The sequence below is a fragment of the Oncorhynchus tshawytscha genome, unplaced genomic scaffold (assembly GCF_018296145.1).
Source record: "Oncorhynchus tshawytscha isolate Ot180627B unplaced genomic scaffold, Otsh_v2.0 Un_contig_12409_pilon_pilon, whole genome shotgun sequence".
NCBI lineage: Eukaryota > Metazoa > Chordata > Actinopteri > Salmoniformes > Salmonidae > Oncorhynchus > Oncorhynchus tshawytscha.
Window position 1 is genome coordinate 11534 of NW_024609160.1, and position 25805 is coordinate 37338.

General features: G+C 45.0%; 1 protein-coding gene across 1 annotated transcript; it reads right to left on the minus strand.

Annotated features, from left to right (window-relative positions):
* Positions 1 to 1405: 1405 nt before the first annotated feature.
* il17ra1a (interleukin 17 receptor A1a) lies at positions 1406 to 25805 on the minus strand. The gene is made up of 14 exons (XM_042314377.1): positions 25383 to 25805; positions 24208 to 24232; positions 22343 to 22489; positions 20330 to 20451; positions 20113 to 20239; positions 19864 to 19911; positions 18142 to 18296; positions 14614 to 14688; positions 14406 to 14472; positions 11498 to 11632; positions 10361 to 10602; positions 9321 to 9650; positions 2394 to 3063; positions 1406 to 2272 (listed from the first exon to the last, which is right to left on the minus strand). The coding sequence occupies exons 1-14, from the start codon at positions 25479 to 25481 to the stop codon at positions 1563 to 1565; spliced, it is 2952 nt and encodes a 983-aa protein (XP_042170311.1). The 5' UTR covers positions 25482 to 25805; the 3' UTR covers positions 1406 to 1562.

The following is a 25805-nucleotide window of genomic DNA, read 5'->3' on the forward strand; positions in this document are numbered from 1 at the left end:
TACAAGATAGCCTGGGCCCCTGGATCTGTTTAGAGATGATACAAGATAGCCTGGGCCCCCTGGATCTGTTTAGAGATGATACAAGATAGCCTGGGCCCCCTGGATCTGTTTAGAGATGATACAAGATAGCCTGGGCCCCCTGGATCTGTTTAGAGATGATACAAGATAGCCTGGCCCCCTGGATCTGTTTAGAGATGATACAAGATAGCCTGGGCCCCTGGATCTGTTTAGAGATGATACAAGATAGCCTGGGCCCCTGGATCTGTTTAGAGATGATACAAGATAGCCTGGCCCCCAGATCTGTTTAGAGATGATACAAGATAGCCTGGGCCCCATGGATGTGTTTAGAGAAGATAGCCTGGGCCCCCTGGATGTGTTTAGAGATGATACAAGATACAAGATAGGGCCCTGGATCTGTTTAGAGATGATACAAGATAGCCTGGGCCCCTGGATCTGTTTACAGATGATAAAGGATAGCCTGGGCCCCCTGGATCTGTTTACAGATGATACAAGATAGCCTGGCCCCCAGATCTGTTTAAGGAAGATACAAGATAGACTGGCCACCGAATCTTTCTAGAGATGATACAAGATAGACTGGCCACCGAATCTTTCTAGAGATGATACAAGATAGCCTGGGCCCCATGGATCTGTTTAGAGAAGATAGCCTGGGCCCCTGGATCTGTTTAGAGATGATACAAGATAGCCTGGGCCCCTGGATCTGTTTAGAGATGATACAAGATAGCCTGGCTTCCTGGATCTGTTTAGAGATGATACAAGATAGCCTGGGCCCCCAGGATCTGTTTGTGCTCTCACCAACTCCATTTCTCATTGTCATGAGTTGTCATAACAACACAATCAGACAGGTACCCAGGCTAGATAAAAGACAGGTTGTAACAATGTATGTACTGACAACAACAAAAATATATATTTTATGTCCAGTTATAGGCCAATAGAAGAAGCACTGAACCACCAAGGGCTTTCTTTCTTGGATCTAGAAAACGTGTTAAAAGAGACCGAGACTAACTCTAACTGACTCCATGTTGATTTGTTTACAATGGTATTTATATTTAACAGATACTACACTTCTGTTTTCAGCATGAACGTTTTCTATGTTTTGTCGAACCCATTAAATGGGACTTTCTATTTGAGGCTTGTGCCCACAGGGCTCTGGTCAAAAGTAGTGCACTTATGTAGGGAATAGGTGTGCTATTTGGGACAAAAAAAAATCTTGATTCCCAAAATAGTGTACAGGAAAACAGATACAGGTTATTGTTACCAGAAAGAAAATTCTACGTGTAGAATGTTGTGTACAACCAGATATAAGGAAGTGATGTCAGAACTAAATATATGGATTATGCTGTACAAACCCATTGGCTGATTCATTGACTCGAGGTTTGTTCATCACTTCAAACAGGAAATCAGGAAAACTTTTATTGACAATAGTGTTATAACAATATGAAAAGACGATGCTGAACAACTAAAGTGTTTATGATCCAGAGTATACGATTAACACCTGTTTTCTAGAACGTTCTCTCCGCATTTTATTGCAGAAGCCAGAGTATTTAATTGTTTAGGTAGAGAGCCTGTTGTAGCCTGGCCAGTGCCACCAGTGGATTGTCGCTGTCCTCTCCTACAGGGTAGTGGACAGAAGAGTCCTGTTGGAAGGAGCTCCTGGAGATATAGCCCAGGTCTGACCCACTGACGGGTCTCTTCTCCTGGGCAGCAGGCTTCATCACCTCCCCACCCTCCTCCATCTCTACCGGCTGGGAGTGGGTTATCTCTGGCAGGGGAGGGAGGTACTGAATGTGACGATCCATCGGTACAGGTGGGGTAACCTGGATGGAGCTGAAGGACAGTCGTGATTGGCCCATCTTGACAGGAAGTGATAGGTAGCCGTTCTCTGTGGACACAGAGGTGATTTCTGGGATAGCACTGAGACCACAGAGTGACAGCTGGAGAGACATAAGTTGTTCCAGGGTGTCAACAGAGGGTTGACAAGAAGGACTGTATGCCTCCTCCTCTTCCTCGTTCTCTAGAGGGCAATGGTCTGCTGTTCCCCACCTCTCCTGTAGGTGGAGACAGTTCTCTCTGGCCAAGGGTGGCTCACTAGGGAGAAGATCTGACAACCCACAGGGTTGACTCTCCAGGGCATTGGGGTGCAGATCAGAGATAAGTACCCCGGGTGGGGCCTCAACGACTGGGTATGATGGGTACACCTGGTGGCTGTCGGAGTTGACCCTTGGAAGAAGCTCCAGCACACACGTCCCGTGACCTGGAAGGAGAAGACTTTATTAATACCTATCAGACAGACATTTCTTCTGTTGTACCAAACCCCTTTAGCCTGGGCACCAGTCTGTTTGTGCTATCATTCCACTCCCCTCTGATAACCTTACCTTCCAGTTTCACTTCAGGAGTCGAGACCTGGACTCCCTGGTTGTTTTCATTGATCTCTACATCATAGTTGGAGATTGGAGGCCCCTTCCTGTATTCTGGAACACACTCTAGAACAGGAGGCCCCTTCCTGTTTTCTGGAACACACTCTAGAACAGGAGGCCCCTTCCTGTTTTCTGGAACACACTCCAGAACAGAAGGCTCCTTCCTGTTTTCTGGAACACACTCTAGAACAGGAGGCCCCTTCCTGTATTCTGGAACAAACTCCAGAACAGGAGGCTCCTTCCTGTATTCTGGAACAAACTCTAGAACAGGTGGCCCCTTCCTGTATTCTGGAACAAACTCTAGAACAGGTGGCCCCTTCCTGTATTCTGGAACAAACTCTAGAACAGGTGGCCCATTCCTGAACTCTGGAACAAACTCTAGAACAGGTGGCCCATTCCTGTATTCTGGAACAAACTCTAGAACAGGCGCGACCGGCTTTTCCAGTAGAGCGTCATACTCTGTTACTGCGAACACTTCCTCCTCTGCGTTGATGTCAACACACTCCTGTTCAAACCAGTCTGGGTTCTCTAACTGGAACGCCTGGAAGGCTTCGATGGCGTCTCGCAGATCCCTCCCCGGTGGACATTTGAAGTACTCTTCCAGTCCGATCCCCTCGATGTGGCTGACCTGATTTGAATTAAATCATTCATTTTATTTGACACGTTCAAAATATACTGAACAAAAAAAAAATATATAAACGCAACAACTTTGAAGATTTTACTGAGTTACAGTTCATATCAGGAAATCAGTCAATGGAAATACATTTATTGGGCCATAATCTGTGGATTTCACATGACTGGGCAGGGGCACAGCCGTGGGTGGGTGGCATAGGCCCACACACTTGGCAGCCAGGCCCAGTTAATCAGGAGCCAGGCCCACCCACTAGGCAGCCAGGCCCATCCACTAAGTAGCCAGGCCCACCTACTTGGCAGCCAGGCCCACCCACTAAGGAGCCAGGCCCACCCACTAAGGAGCCAGGCCCACCCACTTGGCAGTCAGGTCCATCCACTAAGGGGCCAGGCCCACCCACTAAGGAGCCAGGCCCACCCACTTGGCAGCCAGGCCCACCCACTAAGGAGCCAGGCCCACCCACTTGGCAGCCAGGCCCACCCACTAAGGAGCCAGGCCCACCCACTTGGCAGGCAGGCCCATCCACTAAGGAGCCAGGCCCAGTTAATCAGAATGTGTTTTTCCCCTACAAAAGGGCTTTATTACAGACAAAAATATTCCTCAGCACATTTTTAAAGTGGCCCTTTTATTGTCCCCAGCACACACACACACACACACACACACACACACACACACACACACACACACACACACACACACACACACACACACACACACACACACACACACACACACACACACACACACACACACACACACACACACACACACACACACACACACACCACACACACACACACACACACACACACACACACACACACACACCACACACACACACACACACACACACACACACACACACACACACACACACACACACACACACACACACACACACACACACACACACACACACACACACACACACACACACACACACACACACACACACACACACACCACACTGACACACACACACACACCACACACACACACACACACACACACACACACACACACACACCACACACACACACACCACACACACACACACACACACACACACACACACACACACACACACACACACACACACACACACACACACACACACACACACACACACACACACACACACACACACACACACACACACACACCACACACACACACACACACACACACACACACACACACACACACACACACACACACACCACACACACACCACACTGACACACACACACACACACACACACACACACACACACACACACACACACACACACACCACACACACACACACACACACACACACACACACACACACACACACACACACACACACACACACACACACACACACACACACACACACACACACACACACACACACACACACACACACACACACACACACACACACACACACACACACACACACACACACACACACACACACCACACTGACCAAAACGTTGTTTTGTTGTCATTTCCATATGTCCCCATTACCAGTAAAACATCATCACAACCTGTTTCTTTCACTTACTGTGCTGTTTCGCTGTTCACTTGTTCCGTCGTTTCATTCTCAACCAGGATTTCTATGGGTCTTTGCGTGTCAAAAAAGATACACGATAAATATACACTATTTGACCAATCAGGATCTGAATATGACGCGCGTCACTTTAATTTAACGCATTCATTATTTTTTTTACGTATTACACGATCGCTCGTATTTCATATGTCACAACGATTCATCGATACAGTTTGCTATGATGCTGGTAAAGTTGTCTCGCGTACCTTCAGTGCTGGTCAAAAAGCTAGCTAGCTCATCATGGATGCAAAACGACATATGTTTCAGTAGCTATCGTTAGCTAGCTACATATATAGCTACAGTTGAAGTCAGAAGTTTACATACACTTAGATTGGAGTCATTAAAACTTGTTTTTCAACCACTCCACAAATTTCTTGTTCACAAACTATAGTTTTGGCAGGTCGTTTAGGACATCTACTTTGTGCATGACACAAGTCATTTTTCCAACAATTGTTCACAGACAGATTATTTCACTTATCATTCACTGTATCACAATTCCAGTGGGTCAGAAGTTTACATACATTAAGTTGACTGTGCCTTTAAACAGCTTGGATAATTCCAGAAAATGATGTCATGGCTGTAGAAGCTTCTGATAGGCTAATTGACATCATTTGAGTCAATTGGAGGTGTACCTGTGGATGTATTTCAAGGCCTACCTTCAAACTCAGTGCCTCTTTGCTTGACATCATGTGAAAATCTAAAGAAATCAGCCAAGACCTCAGAATTGTTTTTTTAGACCTCCACAAGTCTGGTTCATCATTGGGAGCAATTTCCAAACGCCTGAATGTACCACATTCATCTGTACAAACAATAGTACGCATGTATAAACACCATGGGACCACGCAGCCGTCATACCGCTCCGGAAGGAGACGTGTCACTCACTCACGCCGCCAAACTAGTAAAACTGACTATCCTACCGATCCTCGATTTCGGCGATGTCATCTACAAAATTGCTTCCAACACTCTACTCAGCAAACTGGATGCAGTTTATCACAGTGCCATCCGTTTTGTCACTAAAGCACCTTATACCACCCACCACTGCGACTTGTATGCTCTAGTCGGCTGGCCCTCGCTACATATTCGTCGCCAGACCCACTAACTCCAGGTCATCTACAAGTCCATGCTAGGTAAAGCTCCGCCTTATCTCAGTTCACTGGTCACGATGGCAACACCTATCAGTAGCACGCGCTCCAGCAGGTGTATCTCACTGAACATCCCTAAAGCCAACACCTCATTTGGCCGCCTTTCGTTCCAGTTCTCTGCTGCCTGTGACTGGAACGAATTGCAAAAATCGCTGAAGTTGGAGACTTTTATCTCCCTCACCAACTTCAAACATCAGCTATCTGAGCAGCTAACCGATCGCTGCAGCTGTACATAGTCTATCGGTAAATAGCCCACCCATTTTTACCTACCTCATCCCCATACTGTTTTTATTTATTTACTTTTCTGCTCTTTTGCACACCAATATCTCTACCTGTACATGACCATCTGATCATTTATCACTCCAGTGTTAATCTGCAAAATTGTAATTATTCACCTACCTCCTCATGAATTTTGCACACAATGTATATAGACTCTCTTTTTTTCTACTGTGTTATTGACTTGTTAATTGTTTATTCCATGTGTAACTCTGTGTTGTCTGCTCACACTGCTATGCTTTATCTTGGCCAGGTCGCAGTTGTAAATGAGAACTTGTTCTCAACTAGCCTACCTGGTTAAATAAAGGTGTTCTCAACTAGCCTACCTGGTTAAATAAAGGTGTTCTCAACTAGCCTACCTGGTTAAATAAAGGTGTTCTCAACTAGCCTACCTGGTTAAATAAAGGTGTTCTCAACTAGCCTACCTGGTTAAATAAAGGTGTTCTCAACTAGCCTACCTGGTTAAATAAAGGTGTTCTCAACTAGCCTACCTGGTTAAATAAGGGTGTTCTCAACTGGCCTACCTGGTTAAATAAAGGTGTTCTCAACTAGCCTACCTGGTTAAATAAAGGTGTTCTCAACTGGCCTACCTGGTTAAATAAAGGTGTTCTCAACTAGCCTACCTGGTTAAATAAAGGTGTTCTCAACTAGCCTACCTGGTTAAATAAAGGTGTTCTCAACTAGCCTACCTGGTTAAATAAAGGTGTTCTCAACTAGCCTACCTGGTTAAATAAAGGTGTTCTCAACTAGCCTACCTGGTTAAATAAAGGTGTTCTCAACTAGCCTACCTGGTTAAATAAAGGTGATCTCAACTAGCCTACCTGGTTAAATAAAGGTGTTCTCTACTAGCCTACCTGGTTAAATAAAGGTGTTCTCAACTAGCCTACCTGGTTAAATAAAGGTGTTCTCAACTAGCCTACCTGGTTAAATAAAGGTGTTCTCAACTAGCCTACCTGGTTAAATAAAGGTGTTCTCAACTAGCCTACCTGGTTAAATAAAGGTGTTCTCAACTAGCCTACCTGGTTAAATAAAGGTGTTCTCAACTAGCCTACCTGGTTAAATAAAGGTGTTCTCAACTAGCCTACCTGGTTAAATAAAGGTGTTCTCAACTAGCCTACCTGGTTAAATAAAGGTGTTCTCAACTAGCCTACCTGATTAAATAAAGGTGTTCTCAACTAGCCTACCTGGTTAAATAAAGGTGAAATATTTTTTTTTAAGTGTCTCCTAGAGATGAACGTATTTTGGTGCGAAAGGTGCAAATCAATCCCAGAACAACAGCAAAGGACCTTGTGAAGATCCTGGAGGAAACAGGTACAAAAGTATCTATATCCACAGTCAAACCAGTCCTATATCGACATAACCTGAAAGGCCGCTCAGCAAGGAAGAAGCCACTGCTCCAAAACCGCCATAAAAAAGCCAGACTACGGTTTTGCAACTGTACATGGGGACAAAGATCGTACTTTTTTGGAGAAATGTCCTCTGGTCTGATGAAACAAAAATAGAACTGTTTGTTCCTAATGACCATCGTTATGTTTGGAGGAAAAGGGGGAGGCTTGCGAGCCGAAGAACACCATCCCAACCGTGAAGCACAGGGGTGGCAGCATCATGTTGTGGGGGTGCTTTGCTGCAGGAGGGACTGGTGCACTTCACAAAATAGATGGCATCATGAGGGGGAAAAATGATGTGGATATATTAAAACAATATCTCAAGACATCAGTCAGGAAGTTAAAGCTTGGTCGCAAATGGGTCTTCCAGATGGACAATGACCCCAAGCAAACTTCCAAGTCGTGGCAAAATGGCTTAAGGACAACAAAGTCAAGGTATTGGAGTGGCCATCACAAAGCCCTGACCTCAATCCCATAGAACATTTTTGGGCAGGATGTCACTGATACCCCATTTCATTGCTTCACATTCCAGCCCTGTTTAACATTATCTAGTCTAAATATGCCATGACTCCACCAATTGTAACCTTCTGCCTCACTTTCAAAAGATACTTTTATTTTGAAGGCAAACCGCAAAGTCCACTATTGTGCCTAATCCTTATTGTGGCTAGCTTCACAACACATAACCCGGTCCGGTCGAGCCTCACTAGCCAGATGAAGCTAGCTGGCTGCTTATAACGTTAGCTTTGGGCAACAGCGTTAAGTAGCTGGCTAGCTATTTATTTTCATTAACTGAAGTTCAATTTCAATAGTCGAACAACAAGTGGCAACCTAGGTAATACTTACTCACAAGGATCCCTAAATCATTGCTTAGAATAATGAAAATGACTGCAGTTTCTACTGGTCATTATTTTCAGGCTGGTTGTATTGGTGCTAGCTAGATAAAGCTAGCTAGGTACCAAGCTAAAGCTAGCTAGGTACCAAGCTAAAGCTAGCTAGGTACTTAGCTAAAGCTAGCTAGGTACCAATCTAAAGCTAGCTAGGGCACCTAAAGCTAAGAATAATGAAAAGCTAGCTAGGTACCAAGCTAAAGCTAGCTAGGTACCAATCTAAAGCTAGCTAGGTACCAATCTAAAGCTAGCTAGGTACCAATCTAAAGCTAGCTAGGTACCAATCTAAAGCTAGCTAGGTACTAAGCTAAAGCTAGTGACCCCAGAAGTTGCGGTCAAACAAATGATGCTTTATTACCAACGCGGTATTGTAAACACATCGTTCGTGGCCGGTGTTTGCTTGTATCTGCTGTATGTTTGCAGACTTTTCTGTACAGCTTTGACAGTGCTACTGATAGTCGTGATGGCGCTTGGCTTGAACGTGCAAATTCAGAACACACAACATTAGAACTGTGTTATTTAACGTGTCCTATAGTGTTATTTGACTGGTGTCTTTTTTTTTTTGACACGCAAAGACCCAAACTCTTTCAAATGGCTGCTGGACTTGTTGACTGCTCGATCCACACAGCAGACATTGTGGGCGAGGTTAGGGATGCTGTGTTGCAGGTGTAGCGTAACATTTTACGTGGCGTCATTACGTCATGTACCTACGTTATGTGGTTTGCGCGTCAGCTATGACATCTGGTTGTTATTAACATCGACGTTAAACTAGACATCGGGCCGATACAGATGTCGTCATTTTTTTAGCTAATATCGTCCGATTCCGATGTTTTCACCGATATATCGTGCATCCCCAACTATTACCTTTATAAAGCTGGGACCAGACTGGCCGTACCTGTCCCATACACTAGGGTACAGAACAACAGACCAGGCAGGAAGCATAGGGAGATCCCATCAACAAACTGACCTGTCCCGGTGCGTACTTCTCCTGGTCCAGGATCCTGAAGCAGAGCTCCTCAAAGTGCTTCATCAGCTTGTACTTCACAGCGATGTCGAAGACAGACGGCACGTCTCGCTCGCTGCCGACCTCGTCAAAGTAGGCCACCATGTACTTCCCCAGCGCGGCGGCCTGCTGCATGTCGGGCAGGAAGAGGTTGAGGGCCGGCGTCAGCATGTCGTCGATGGGCGACCGGAGGTCCTCTCTTAACGTCACACGACTCTGGCCACACATCGCCCTCCACTTGGCCTGGACGCCACGAGAACAGAGGACCAGGATCTTGTCTGATGATTTGTTGACCTGTAGGAGAGAAGCGGAGAGAGGGAAAGGAGAGGAGAGAAGAGAGGGGGAGGAGAGAAGAGAAGAGGAGAGAGGGGGAGGAGAGGACAAGAGAGGAGAGGAGGGAAGAGAAGAGGAGAGAGGGAGAGGAGAGAAGAGGAGAGGAGAGAGGGGGAGGAGAGGACAAGAGAGAGGGGAGGAGAGGACAAGAGAGGAGAGGAGAAGGAAGAGAGAGAGAGAGAGAGGGAGAGAGAGAGAGAGAGAGAGAGAGGAGAGGAGAGAGGGAGAGGAGAGAATAAGAGGAGAGGAGAGAATAAGAGGAGAGGAGAGAAGAGAGGGGGAGAAGACAAGAAAAGAAAAAAGAGGAGAAGAGAAGAAAGGAGAAGAAGAAAAGAGGGGGAGAGAAGAGAGGAGAAGGCAAAAGAAGAGGAGAGGAGAAAATAGGAGGAGAGAAGAGTAGAAAATAAAAGAAGAGAAGAGAGGGGAGGGGAGAGGAGAGACAGATTCATCAATCTATCCATCTGTGGAAACAGATTTCTTTCCTTGCTAAAGGGAACAACGGTACAGGGTCTGAAACCAACAACACTTTTACTTCCTAACCATCTAGTCCTCTTCTCTACTGGGCCTGGACAACTGATCTAGGAGCAGTTTAGCCTTTTAGATTATATTGGTGGATATTACATGAACAAGGTGATCCTGATCCTAGATCAGCACTCCTGGTGTCTACCCACCTGTTGTCTCTGCCACTCCAGCCAGGGTAGTCTCCCCACAGTGCCCAGCCAGGTTGTGTCTAGAAGGTCCAACACAACCTCAGTTCCACACTTGGCCTGGAGGAAGGCACAGAGCTTCAGGACTATCTTCCTGTAGAGAGGATGGTCCTGAGAGTAGATCACCAACACCTTGGGAGGAACCCTGGGGAGATGAGGAGTCTGGACCTCTGGCTCTACAGCTGGGGGATAGGGGCCTGGTGGGACTGAAGGAGAGACAGAGAGGGAAGGAGGGGAGGGAAAGAGAGAGAGATGGAGGGAGAGAGAGAGGGAAGGGAGGGAGAGATGGAGAGACAGAGAAAGACAGAGAGGGTAGGAGGGGAGGGGAGGGAAAGAGAGAGATAGAGATAGGGAGGGAGAGAGAGGGAAGGGAGGGAGAGACGGAGAGATAGAGAGGGAAGGAGGGGAGGGAAAGAGAGAGAGATGGAGGTAGGGAGGGAGAGACGGAGAGAGGGAAGGGAGGGAGAGACGGAGAGACAGAGAGGGAAGGAGGGGAGGGAAAGAGAGAGAGATGGAGGTAGGGAGGGAGCGAGAGAGGGAAGGGAGGGAGAGACAGAGAGGGAAGGAGGGGAGGCAAAGAGAGAGATAGAAGTAGGGAGGGAGAGAGAGGGGTAGGGAGGGAGAGACGGAGAGACAGAGAAAGACATAGGGAAGGAGGGGAGGGTTAAGAGAGAGATGGAGGTAGGGAGAGAGAGAGAGGGAAGGGAGAGAGAGAGAGAAGGGAGGGAGAAGAGGAGAAAGAGCGATAAAGAGAATAATGAGAAAATGAAAAAAGAGAACAAGAAGATAACTATAAAAGTATCAACTAGAATGATGAAACTATGAAACAGGAAGTCAGATGGATGCTCCTCCTCTCCTAAATAGAGACTTGTCAAAATAACTTGTTTGTGAGAGATAATAAGTGAGCGATAATAAGTGAGAGATGATAAGTGAGAGATAATTAGTGAGAGATAATAAGTGAGCGATAATAAGTGAGAGATAATTTGTGAGAGATAATAGGTGAGCGATAATAAGTGAGCGATAATAAGTGAGAGATATTAAGTGAGAGATAATAAGTGGGCGATATTAAGTGAGCGATAATGGCATCTCTCCTCAACTCACCTTTCTTTCTCCGTGTCCGTAGTTGACAGACGAGACAACAGACCATTCCACCGACCAGCAGCACCACCGCGGCTGCTATGGCTGTGTAGACTTTAGGAGATGAAGAATCTCCCAGTAACACAGTTGGAGAGGTCTCTGAAATCACATCAGCATGTTGTTAGTGGAGAATCTCCCAGTAACACAGTTGGAGAGGACTCTGTAATCTCATCAGCATGTTGTTAGTGGAGAATCTCCCAGTAACACAGTTGGAGAGGTCTCTGAAATCACATCAGTATGTTGTTAGTGAAGAATCTCCCAGTAACACAGTTGGAGAGGTCTCTGAAATCACATCAGTATGTTGTTAGTGAAGAATCTCCCAGTAACACAGTTGGAGAGGTCTCTGTAATCACATCAGCATGTTGTTAGTGAAGAATCTCCCAGTAACACAGTTGGAGAGGTCTCTGAAATCACATCAGTATGTTGTTAGTGAAGAATCTCCCAGTAACACAGTTGGAGAGGTCTCTGAAATCACATCAGTATGTTGTTAGTGAAGAATCTCCCAGTAACACAGTTGGAGAGGTCTGTGAAATCACATCAGTATGTTGTTAGTGAAGAATCTCCCAGTAACACAGTTGGAGAGGACTCTGAAATCACATCAGCATGTTGTTAGTGGAGAATCTCCCAGTAACACAGTTGGAGAGGTCTCTGTAATCACATCAGCATGTTGTTAGTGAAGAATCTCCCAGTAACACAGTTGGAGAGGTCTCTGAAATCACATCAGCATGTTGTTAGTGGAGAATCTCCCAGTAACACAGTTGGAGAGGTCTCTGTAATCACATCAGCATGTTGTTAGTGGAGAATCTCCCAGTAACACAGTTGGAGAGGTCTCTGAAATCACATCAGTATGTTGTTAGTGGAGAATCTCCCAGTAACACAGTTGGAGAGGTCTCTGTAATCACATCAGTATGTTGTTCGTGAAGAATCTCCCAGTAACACAGTTGGAGAGGTCTCTGTAATCACATCAGTATGTTGTTAGTGAAGAATCTCCCAGTAACACAGTTGGAGAGGTCTCTGTAATCACATCAGTATGTTGTTAGTGGAGAATCTCCCAGTAACACAGTTGGAGAGGTCTGTGAAATCACATCAGTATGTTGTTAGTGAAGAATCTCCCAGTAACACAGTTGGAGAGGTCTCTGTAATCACATCAGTATGTTGTTAGTGGAGAATCTCCCAGTAACACAGTTGGAGAGGTCTCTGTAATCACATCAGTATGTTGTTAGTGGAGAATCTCCCAGTAACACAGTTGGAGAGGTCTCTGTAATCACATCAGTATGTTGTTAGTGGAGAATCTCCCAGTAACACAGTTGGAGAGGTCTCTGAAATCACATCAGTATGTTGTTAGTGGAGAATCTCCCAGTAACACAGTTGGAGAGGTCTCTGTAATCACATCAGCATGTTGTTAGTGAAGAATCTCCCAGTAACACAGTTGGAGAGGTCTCTGTAATCACATCAGTATGTTGTTAGTGGAGAATCTCCCAGTAACACAGTTGGAGAGGTCTCTGTAATCACATCAGCATGTTGTTAGTGAAGAATCTCCCAGTAACACAGTTGGAGAGGTCTCTGTAATCACATCAGTATGTTGTTAGTGGAGAATCTCCCAGTAACACAGTTGGAGAGGACTCTGTAATCACATCAGCATGTTGTTAGTGGAGAATCTCCCAGTAACACAGTTGGAGAGGTCTCTGTAATCACATCAGTATGTTGTTAGTGAAGAATCTCCCAGTAACACAGTTGGAGAGGTCTCTGTAATCACATCAGTATGTTGTTAGTGAAGAATCTCCCAGTAACACAGTTGGAGAGGTCTCTGAAATCACATCAGTATGTTGTTAGTGAAGAATCTCCCAGTAACACAGTTGGAGAGGTCTCTGTAATCACATCAGTATGTTGTTAGTGAAGAATCTCCCAGTAACACAGTTGGAGAGGTCTGTGAAATCACATCAGTATGTTGTTAGTGAAGAATCTCCCAGTAACACAGTTGGAGAGGTCTCTGTAATCACATCAGTATGTTGTTAGTGGAGAATCTCCCAGTAACACAGTTGGAGAGGTCTCTGTAATCACATCAGTATGTTGTTAGTGGAGAATCTCCCAGTAACACAGTTGGAGAGGTCTCTGTAATCACATCAGTATGTTGTTAGTGAAGAATCTCCCAGTAACACAGTTGGAGAGGTCTCTGTAATCACATCAGTATGTTGTTAGTGAAGAATCTCCCAGTAACACAGTTGGAGAGGTCTCTGTAATCACATCAGTATGTTGTTAGTGAAGAATCTCCCAGTAACACAGTTGGAGAGGTCTCTGTAATCACATCAGCATGTTGTTAGTGAAGAATCTCCCAGTAACACAGTTGGAGAGGTCTCTGAAATCACATCAGCATGTTGTTAGTGAAGAATCTCCCAGTAACACAGTTGGAGAGGTCTCTGTAATCACATCAGCATGTTGTTAGTGGAGAATCTCCCAGTAACACAGTTGGAGAGGACTCTGTAATCACATCAGTATGTTGTTAGTGAAGAATCTCCCAGTAACACAGTTGGAGAGGTCTCTGAAATCACATCAGTATGTTGTTAGTGAAGAATCTCCCAGTAACACAGTTGGAGAGGTCTCTGTAATCACATCAGCATGTTGTTAGTGGAGAATCTCCCAGTAACACAGTTGGAGAGGACTCTGTAATCACATCAGTATGTTGTTAGTGAAGAATCTCCCAGTAACACAGTTGGAGAGGTCTCTGTAATCACATCAGCATGTTGTTAGTGGAGAATCTCCCAGTAACACAGTTGGAGAGGTCTCTGTAATCACATCAGTATGTTGTTAGTGGAGAACAGGAAATCTATCCTATTTTTACCATGTAATATCATAGACTTGTTGATGAACCTACCACATATGTTGAATGTTTTCCTTCTTCGTACACAGTCGTTGTTGCATCGGCTAAAAAACGGATGGATCTAGTAGGACGGAAAACGAAGCTTTTACTAGGCCACTATCAGGTACACACAACAGGTCAACAACATAAACGTGTAGCGTTGCGGAACGCTGCTATTTGACGGAAACACAAGTAGGTTGTAAAGTTGTAAAGGAGGACTTACCTCCACATCAAAATAGCAACAGGTCTGGGGCCACTTCTCCAGGTCAAACACTACATTCAGCCATGTCTGGTTGGTCTTAAAGGGAAAACATAAGATATGAACTCCCTTATCTTTCTACTTGATCTCTACATCATAGACTACAGGTACAGTGCCTTGGGAAAGTATTCAGACCCCTTCCCTGTTTCCACCTTTGGTTACGTTACAGCCTTGTTCTAAAATGGATTGAATCATTTGTCACACAGTCTAGACACAATATCCCCATAATGACATCACAACACCCCATAATGACATCACAACACCCCATAGTTACAACCTTATTCTAAAATGGATTAAATAAATAAATAAAATCTCAGCAATCTACACACAATAACCCATAATGACAAAGCAAAAAGATGGTTTTAGGAATTTTGGCAAATGTATTACAAATAAAAAACAGAAATACTTTATTTATATAAGGATTCAGACCCTTTACTATGAGACTGTAAAATGAGTTCAGGTGCATCCTGTTTCCATTGATCATCCTTGAGATGTTTCTACAACTTGATTGGAGTCCACTTGTGGTAAATTCAATTGATTGAACATATATTTGGAAAGACACACACCTGTCTATATAAGGTCCCACAGTTGACAGTGCATGTCAGAGCAAAAACCAAGCCATGAGGTCCCAAGGACAGTGGCCTCCATCATTCTTAAATTAAAGAAGTTTGGAACCACCAAGACTCTTCCTAGAGCTGGTCGCCCAGCCAAACTGAGCAATCGGGGGAGAAGGGCCTTGGTCAGGGAGGTGATCAAGATCCTGATGTTCACTCTGAAGGAGCTCCTGAGTTCCTCTGTAGAGATGGGAGAACCTTCCAGAAGGACACCCATCTCTGCAGCATTCCACCAATCAGGCCATTATGGTAGAGTGGCCAGACGGAAGCCACTCCTCACTAAAAGGCACATGACAGCCAGCTTGGTCTAACGGTCTCTCAGACCACAAGATTCTCCGGTCTGATGAAACCTGACGCCATCCCTACAGTGAAGCATGGTGGTGGCAGCATCATGCTGTGGGGATGTTTTTCAGGGGCAGGGACTGGGAGACTAGTCAGGATCGAGGGAAAGATGAACAGAGCAAAGTACAGAGAGATCCTTGAGGAAAACCTGCTCCAGAGCGCTCAGGATCTCAGACTGGGGAGAAGGTTCACCTTCCAACAGGACAATGACCCTAAGCACACAGCCAAGACAACACAGGAGTGGCTTTGGGACAAGTCTCTGAATGTCCTTGAGTGGACCAACCAGAGCTTAGACTTGAACCCGATCGAACATCTCTGGAGAGACCTGATAATAGCTGTGCAGCGACGTTCCCCATCCAACCTGACAGAGCTTGAGAGGATCTGCAGAGAAGAATGGTAGAAACTCCCCAAATACAGGATTGCCAAGCTTGTAGCGTCAAACCCAAGAAGAATCGATGCTGTCATCGCTAGCAAAGATGCTTCAACAAAATACTGAATACTTATGTAAATGTGATATTTCCAGGCTTTTTTTTTTTTTTAAATACAATTTCTAAAAAACTGTTTTTGCTTTTTCATTATGGGGTATTGTGATGTCATTATGGGATATTGTGATGTCATTATGGGATATTGTGATGTCATTATGGTGTATTGTGATGTCATTATGGGGTATTGTGATGTCATTATGGCGTATTGTGATGTCATTATGGGATATTGTGATGTCATTATGGGATATTGTGATGTCATTATGGCGTATTGTGATGTCATTATGGGATATTGTGATGTCATTATGGGGTATTGTGATGTCATTATGGGATATTGTGATGTCATTATGGCGTATTGTGATGTCATTATGGGGTATTGTGATGTCATTATGGTGTATTGTGATGTCATTATGGGGTATTGTGATGTCATTATGGCGTATTGTGATGTCATTATGGGATATTGTGATGTCATTATGGGGTATTGTGATGTCATTATGGGGTATTGTGATGTCATTATGGCGTATTGTGATGTCATTATGGGATATTGTGATGTCATTATGGCGTATTGTGATGCCATTATGGGATATTGTGATGTCATTATGGGGTATTGTGATGTCATTATGGGATATTGTGATGTCATTATTGCGTATTGTGATGTCATTATGGGATATTGTGATGTCATTATGGGGTATTGTGATGTCATTATGGGATATTGTGATGTCATTATGGCGTATTGTGATGTCATTATGGGGTATTGTGATGTCATTATGGTGTATTGTGATGTCATTATGGGGTATTGTGATGTCATTATGGCGTATTGTGATGTCATTATGGGGTATTGTGATGTCATTATGGGGTATTGTGATGTCATTATGGGGTATTGTGATGTCATTATGGCGTATTGTGATGTCATTATGGGATATTGTGATGTCATTATGACGTATTGTGATGTCATTATGGGATATTGTGATGTCATTATGGGGTATTGTGATGTCATTATGGGATATTGTGATGTCATTATGGCATATTGTGATGTCATTATGGGATATTGTGATGTCATTATGGGGTATTGTGATGTCATTATGGGGTATTGTGATGTCATTATGGCGTATTGTGATGTCATTATGAGATTTGTGATGTCATTATGGCGTATTGTGATGTCATTATGGTGTATTGTGATGTCAGTATATGGGGTATTGTGATGTCATTATGGCATATTGTGATGTCATTATGGGATATTGTGATGTCATTATGGGGTATTGTGATGTCATTATGGCGTATTGTGATGTCATTATGGGGTATTGTGTGTAAATTGATGAGTAAAAAAAACAATGTAATCCATTTTAGAATAAGGCTGTAAAGTAACAAAATGTGTAAAAAAGTCCAGCAGTCTGAATGCTTTCCGAATGCTCTGTACGTGTGAAGAAGATTAGAATGTGGGGCAGAACCACAGCGATGAAGTGTGACACAGGATGTGCAGTGTCTCGCTTTGAAAACCTAAATGTTCTAGGTCAAACCACTGGAAGGGAAAACAACACGTCTCCTGAAGCGATGTCATTTGACGTAGCGAGATACAAACACAATTCTGCTGATGATGCAGTTCTTTACGCAATGAGAAGGATGTCAACAACAAAAAACGAATAGAGCAGCCTATTCCCTATATAGTGCACTACTTTTGACCAGAAGCCGATAAGTAGTTCACTTGATAGGGAGTAGGGTGTCATTTGGGACACACATTTAGTTTTTTTATTTAACTAGGTATGTCAGTTAAGAACAAATTGTTATTTTACAATGACGGCCTACCCCGGACAAACCCTCCCCTAAACCGGACGACGCTGGGCCAATTGTGCGCCGCCCTATGGGACTCCCGATCAACGACCAGTTGTGATACAGCCCGGGATCGAACCATGGTCTGTAGTGACGCCTCTAGCACTGAGATGTAGTGCCTTAGACCGCTGCACCACTCAGGAGGACTAATTAGTTAAAGGGAACCGACATATATCTATTGACTTCATAAGGCATTCATAAGCCCTTCATAACATTAATAACCATACCATGTCTGTGTCCTGCCATTGTCTGTTGCTGGAGCACAGTAGTGAGACTCTGTAGTTGTGTGAGTGCTGGTCTGTACTGAACCCAACAGTGAGCGTGGTTCTGCCTTGTGGTCCAGTAGACCGCTCCAGCGTAGTGTTAGGTCTCCACAGACTCCCTTCACACAGCAACAAAGGAACCATGTCAGAACTGAGTAGCAGCATCCTGGAATGTTCTACTACTGGAACGTTCTACTACTGGAACGTTCTACTACTGGAACGTTCTACTACTGGAACATTCTACTACTGGAACATTCTACTACTGGAACGTTCTACTACTGGAACGTTCTACTACTGGAATGTTCTACTACTGGAACGTTCTACTACTGGAACGTTCTACTACTGGAACATTCTACTACTGGAACGTTCTACTACGTTCTACTACTGGAATGTTCTACTACTGGAATGTTCTACTACTGGAATGTTCTACTACTGGAACGTTCTACTACTGGAATGTTCTACTACTGGAACGTTCTACTACTGGAACGTTCTACTACTGGAACATTCTACTACTGGAACATTCTACTACTGGAACGTTCTACTACTGGAATGTTCTACTACTGGAACGTTCTACTACTGGAATGTTCTACTACTGGAATGTTCTACTACTGGAATGTTCTGCTACTGGAATGTTCTACTACTGGAATGTTCTACTACTGGAATGTTCTACTACTGGAATGTTCTGCTACTGGAATGTTCTACTACTGGAATGTTCTACTACTTGTGTTCGTACACCTCTTATAGAATATTAGATTTGATTATTATTGTCTATTTATTTGATTTATTTATATAAAAGTATTGAGGAGTTCCTGCAACTAAGTATAAACAGTACTGGCACCCAAAAAGTGTACTGGAACCTGTTTCAGTCCAAGTCAAGAACCGGTCATAATACACTATGAACATTATACCTGTATGACTTGAGATATTTATTTAACGAGATGTTAATTACAACCACTGACCACTCACCACTTCACATAATATAACAGTAATGTGATTGGTCACTCACCACTTCACATAATATAACAGTAATGTGATTGGTCACTCACCACTTCACATAATATAACAGTAATGTGATTGGTCACTCACCACTTCACATAATATAACAGTAATGTGATTGGTCACTCACCACTTCACATAATATAACAGTAATGTGATTGGTCACTCACCACTTCACATAATATAACAGTAATGTGATTGGTCACCCACCACTTCATATAATATAACAGTAATGTGATTGGTCAATCACCACTTCATATAATATAACAGTAATGTGATTGGTCACTCACCACTTCATATAACATAACAGTAACGTGATTGGTCAATCACCACTTCATATAATATAACAGTAACGTGATTGGTCACTCATATAATATAACAGTAATGTGATTGGTCACTCACCACTTCATATAATATAACAGTAATGTGATTGGCCACTCACCACTTCATATAATATAACAGTAACGTGATTGGTCACTCATATAATATAACAGTAATGTGATTGGTCACTCATATAATATAACAGTAATGTGATTGGCCACTCACCACTTCATATAATATAACAGTAATGTGATTGGTCACTCATATAATATAACAGTAATGTGATTGGTCACTCACCACTTCATATAATATAACAGTAACGTGATTGGTCACTCATATAATATAACAGTAATGTGATTGGTCACTCACCGCTCTCCAAACACACCCTGCTCCTCTGAATCTTGGGATCTTTACAATCTAAGGTTAAATAACATCTATTACCTCACTGTTCATGAATGAATTGAATTTTGAACTTAAACGTTATAAAAAAGTATGTTTCAGGTATTGAATGAAAAGCTGTTGATGCCAATCTGATGTGCAGTAGGAACAGACAGTAGACTACTGTACAAAGTCTCTAAACTGTGTTTTACTAATCTCACCAAAATGTACGGTTCTCACCGGGCACAGTGATATGTTTATCGATGTTGTAACCAGAGTGTTTCAGGTTTGGTTTGGGGAGGTTGGAGACTGAGACAACGTATGACAGGCCGGGTTCAACCACCACTCGATCCAGGGAGAAAGACCACTGAGAGAAAATAGAGAGTCTGTTTACTAGGGTGAGTCACGTAAGAATGGATATTTACCGTTAAATTGATCACTTGTAATGCCGTCCTACCTTTTCATATGCTGGATTACGCATGGACATCTTGTCGAAGAATTCGTACCGAACACACAGATTCTGGTTTGTGGCTTCCTTCAAAACATGAAGCTCTGTTCCTTTCAGGGAACTAATGCTTCCTGATGAGAAGAAGAAGGTGGAGACGAAGATGAAGGTGGAGAAGAAGGTGAAGGAGAAGTAGATGAAGAAGGTGAAGAAGAAGGTGAAGGAGAAGAAGAAGGTGAAGGAGAAGAAGAAGGTGAAGGAGAAGAAGAAGGTGAAGAAGGTAAAGAAGAAGATGGAGAAGAAGAAGAAGGTGAAGGAGAAGAAGAAGGTGAAGGAGAAGAAGAAGGTGAAGGAGAAGAAGAAGGTGAAGGAGAAGAAGAAGGTGAAGGAGAAGAAGGTGAAGAAGAAGAAGAAGGTGAAGAAGAAGGTGAAGAAGAAGGTGAAGAAGAAGAAGAAGAAGAAGGAGAAGAAGGTGAAGGAGAAGAAGAAGAAGGTGAAGGAGAAGAAGGTGAAGAAGAAGGTGAAGGAGAAGAAGGTGAAGGAGAAGAAGAAGAAGGTAAAGAAGGAGGAGAAGAAGAAGGTGAAGAAGAAGGTGAAGGAGAAGAAGAAGGTGAAGGATAAGAAGAAGGTGAAGGAGAAGAAGGTGAAGAAGTAGGTGGAGAAGAAGGTTAAGGAGAAGAAGAAGAAGTTAAAGAAGGAGGAGAAGAAGAAGGTGACGAAGAAGGTGAAGGAGAAGAAGAAGGTGAAGGAGAAGAAGGTGAAGGAGAAGAAGAAGGTGAAGGAGAAGAAGGTGAAGGAGAAGAAGAAGGTGAAGAAGAAGGTGAAGGAGAAGAAGAAGGAGAAGAAGAAGGTGAAGGAGAAGAAGAAGAAGGTGAAGAAGAAGAAGAAGGAGAAGGTGAAGAAGAAGGTGAAGAAGAAGGTGAAGGTAAAGAAGGAGGTGAAGAAGGTGAATGATAAGAAGGAAGGTGAATGATAAGAAGAAAGAAGAAGAAGAAGGTGAAGAAGGTGAAGAAGGTGAAGAAGAAGAAGAAGAAGGTGAAGAAGAAGAAGAAGGAAAAGAAGGTGAAGAAGAAGGAGAAGAAGAAGGTGAAGAAGAAGGAGAAGAAGATGAAGAAGAAGGTAAAGAAGTTAAAGAAGGTGAAGAAGAAGGAGAAGGAGAAGAAGAAGGTGAAGAAGGTGAAGGAGAGTAGGTGAAGAAGAAGGTGAAGAAGAAGGTGAAGAAGGTAAAGAAGAAGGTGAAGAAAGTGAAGAAGAAGGTGCAGGAGAAGAAGGTGAAGGAGAAGGAGAAGAAGGTGAAGGATAAGAAGAAGAAGGTGAAGAAGAAGGTGCAGGAGAAGAAGGTGAAGGAGAAGGAGAAGAAGGTGAAGGATAAGAAGAAGAAGGTGAAGGAGAAGAAGAAGGTGAGAAAGAAGGTGAAGAAGGTAAAGAAAGAGGAGAAGAAGAAGGTGAAGAAGAAGGTGAAGGATAAGAAGAAGAAGGTGAAGGAGAAGAAAGTGAAGAAGAAGGCGAAGGTGAAGAAGGAGAAGGTAAAGAAGAAGGTGAAGAAGAAGGTGAAGAAGAGTAAGAAGGTGAAGAAGGTGAAGGAGAAGAAGGTGAAGAAGAAGGTGAAGAAGAAGGTGAAGGAGAAGAAAGTGAAGAAGAAGGCGAAGGTGAAGAAGGAGAAGAAGGTAAAGAAGAAGGTGAAGAAGAAGGTGAAGAAGAGTAAGAAGGTGAAGAAGGTGAAGAAGGTGAAGAAAGTGGTGAAGAAGAAGAAGGTGAAGGAGAAGAAGGTGAAGGAGAAGAAGGTGAAGAGAAGAAGGTGAAGAAGGTGAAGAAGGTGAAGGAGAAGAAAGTGAAGAAGGTGAAGAAGAAGGTGAAGAAGAGTAAGAAGGTGAAGAAAGTGAAGAAGAAACATAAAAGTCACAAATATACTTCTTGTGCTCCACTCCACTTATTACACATGTAACAAACAGCACCCTATGGCTTAGTGAGCTTTAATAGGGAGGCAAGGTCATGTCACATTGTGATAGTGGCCAGTCAACCCACCGTCATCCTGAGCTTTCCATCGGGCCACTAAAACAGGCACCAGGTGTCCCTCCTCATCTTTTCTAGTGTCCAGCTCCACCTCTAGGTTCACTGGGCTGCTAGGAGTGTAGTGCCAAGGCTTCAACCACCCAGGATCCAGGCAGTTATCTATGGAGGGGAGGGGAGGGGGAGAGGGGAGGAGATGGGAGGGGAGGGGAGGAGAGACGAGGGGAGGAGGGGTGGAGATGGGAGTGGAGGGGGAGAGGGGAGGGAAGGAGAGAAGAGGAGATGGGGAGGAGGAGGGGGAGAGGGGAGGAGATGGAAGGGGGAGAGGGGAGGAGATGGGAGGGGGAGAGGGGAGGAGATGGGAGGGGGGGGAGAGGGGAGGAGATGGAAGGGGAGGGGGAGAGGGGAGGGAAGGAGAGAAGAGGAGATGGGAGGGGGAGGAGATGGGAGGGGAGGGGGAGAGGGGAGGGAAGGAGAGAAGAGGAGATGGGAGGGGGGAGATGGAAGGGGAGGGGGAGAGGGGAGGAGATGGGAGGGGAGGGGAGGAGAGAAGAGGAGATGGGAGGGGGGGAGAGGGGAGGAGATGGGAGGGGAAGGGGAGAGGGGAGGAGATGGGAGGGGAGGGGGAGAGGGGAGGGAAGGAGAGAAGAGGAGATGGGAGGGGGGAGAGGGGAGGAGATGGAAGGGGAGGGGGAGAGGGGAGGAGATGGGAGGGGAGGAGAGAAGAGGAGATGGGAGGGGAGAGGGGAGAGGGGAGGAGATGGGAGGAGAGGAGAGAAGAGGAGATGGGAGGGGAGGGGTGGAGATGGGAGTGGAGGGGGAGAGGGGAGGGAAGGAGAGAAGAGGAGATGGGAGGGGAGGGGGAGAGGGGAGGAGATGGGAGGGGGAGAGGGGAGGGAAGGAGAGAAGAGGAGATGGGAGGGGAGGGGGAGAGGGGGAGGAGATGGAAGGGGGGGGGGAGGAGATGGAAGGGGAAGGGAGATGGGAGGGGAGGGAAGGAGAGGGGAGGAGATGGGAGGGGAGGGGAGGGGAGAGGGAGATGGGAGGGGAGGGGGAGAGGGGAGGGGAGGGAGGGAAGAGGAGGGGAGGGATGGAGGGGAGGGGGGAGAGGGGAGGGGGAGAGGGGGAGGGAAGGAGAGAAGAGGAGATGGGAGGGGGAGAGGGGAGGAGATGGAGGGGAGGGGGGAGGGGAGGGAAGGAGAGAAGAGGAGATGGGAGGGGGAGGGGAGAGGGGGGAGATGGAAGGGGGGGGGAGAGGGGAGGGAGGGAAGGAGAGGGGAGGAGATGGAAGGGGAGATGGGGGGAGGGGGAGGGGGGGAGAGGGGAGGAAAGGAGAGAAGAGGAGATGGGAGGGGAGGGGGAGAGGGGAGGAGATGGAAGGGGAGGGGGAGAGGGGAGAGGGGAGGAGATGGAAGGGGAGGGGGAGAGGGGAGGGAAGGAGAGAAGAGGAGATGGGAGGGGAGGGGGAGAGGGGAGGGGAGGGAAGGAGAGGGGAGGAGATGGAAGGGGAGGGGGAGAGGGGAGGGGGAGAGGGGAGGAAAGGAGAGAAGAGGAGATGGGAGGGGGGAGGGGGGAGGGGAGGAGATGGAAGGGGAGGGGGAGAGGGGAGGAGATGGGAGGGGAGGGGAGGAGAGAAGAGGAGATGGGAAGGGGGAGGGGAGGAGATGGGAGCGGAGGGCATTTAATCCAATATGTCTACTTTGAACAGAAATGTTTTCCATCTTTATTACACTTATTGATGAAGGAAGTGATCGACTATCACATCATAAAGGAACCAGGCAACCGTGATCCCAGCTGGTCTGAACACAATAACCACACAATGTAAAACACTGTGTGGACCAATAGTAACAGTCTACGGTACGTTTAGAGATACTACTCACTGATGTTGGCTTCACATCTCAAACCCTGCACAAAAAGAGGAAGGCACACAGGCACATGAGCAAATGAAAACCATAGAACAAGAAACAACAACAACTTAGAATGTACGATGGACTAATCGTGTATTTCTGTTAAGTCTGGCGCAAACCTGACTTCTCTCCGTTTTAGATATATTTCCACACTATGAGGTTGGAATAATATTGTGAAATTGTGAAAATGTTGATAATGCCCGTTTAGTATAAAGAGCTGTTTGAAAAGCCTTCCTGAAATGGCTGCCCGTTTTAGCGGGATGGAGTGTTGGCCTGCCAGGTGGTAAACTAGTTCATAAAAGACCACTGGAAATGTTGGCCTGCCCCAATGACATCACAATGCTGTAAAGTGACATCACAAGGCTGTAAAGTGACATCATAAGGCCTGCCCAGTAACATCACAAGGCCTGCCCAGTGACATCACAAGGTCTGCCCAGTAACATCACAAGGTCTGCCCAGTAACATCACAAGGCCTGCCCAGTGACATCACAAGGCCTGCCCAGTAACATCACAAGGCCTGCCCAGTGACATCACAAGGCCTGCCCAGTGACATCACAAGGCCTGCCCAGTGACATCACAAGGCCTGCCCAGTGACATCACAAGGCCTGCCCAGTGACATCACAAGGCCTGCCCAGTGACATCACAAGGCCTGCCCAGTGACATCACAAGGCTGTAAATTAGATTATTATTATTTTTTAAACAGCTGCATTTGTCCTTTAATAGTTTTGAATCATTTACAAATAAATGTACTTGCTGAGATTAGTGGTATTTTTTATTTTGTTAATATGACAATTTCAAAGAATGATAGAATGAATAGTCATCTATTTTGATAAGACATTTATTTTATCATGATCAAGTAAATGAGTAGCCTGAGGCATAATTCAAGTCAGCCTGATGGACGGATTATAGATACGGCAATTACATATTTTATTTTTTAATGTAACTTTTATTTAACTAAGCAAGTCAGTTAATTAAGAACAAATTCTTATTTACAATAACGTCCTACCCCGGACAAACCCGGACGACTCTGGGACCATTGTGCGCCGCACTACGGGACTCCCAATCACCGCCGGATGTACTGATGCAAATGCACTGGGAGAGTTTGACTCTTTTGCCGAATACATTTTTAAAAGTCAGTCGTCATTTACCTCTTGAGTACAGTTTAGTGTGGGCCATTCCAAAATCCGTAGACTTGATGAAGTAGAGACAAACGCCAACAACAATCCCACCGTGAGAAGTAACTTCATTTTCGTTAGGTCAAAAGCAAGTAGCTTTCCCTCCGCGAATCATTTCCACAGCTCAAAAACAACAACACATTTACAATTGTCATTGGGAATCATAAATGTAGCGCACATTGAAACAAAGAAAAACGATCTCTAAATCTGCAAACGCGCATTTACTGTACAATACAGTAGACTATACTTAGACAGACAATACATTAGATGCCATTCACGCGAGGAGTCCACGAAATGTCTCATGAAGGTAAATCCCCAGAACTACCCGTGAAGGAAGGTCGGTACAACGTCTAAATGATTAACTTACTGTAACTTCCTGGTGGTTATGCAAATGAA

Excerpts from the sequence above, each read along its gene's own strand:
- il17ra1a (XM_042314377.1), bottom strand. The coding sequence starts at position 25,481 with ATGAAGTTACTTCTCACGGTGGGATTGTTGTTGGCGTTTGTCTCTACT. Across the intron at positions 20,240-20,329 it reads GTAATCCAGCATATGAAAAG|TGGTCTTTCTCCCTGGATCG; the intron begins GTAGGACGGCAT and ends ATTTTCTCTCAG. Across the intron at positions 2,273-2,393 it reads TCCTGAAGTGAAACTGGAAG|GTCACGGGACGTGTGTGCTG; the intron begins GTAAGGTTATCA and ends TTCTCCTTCCAG.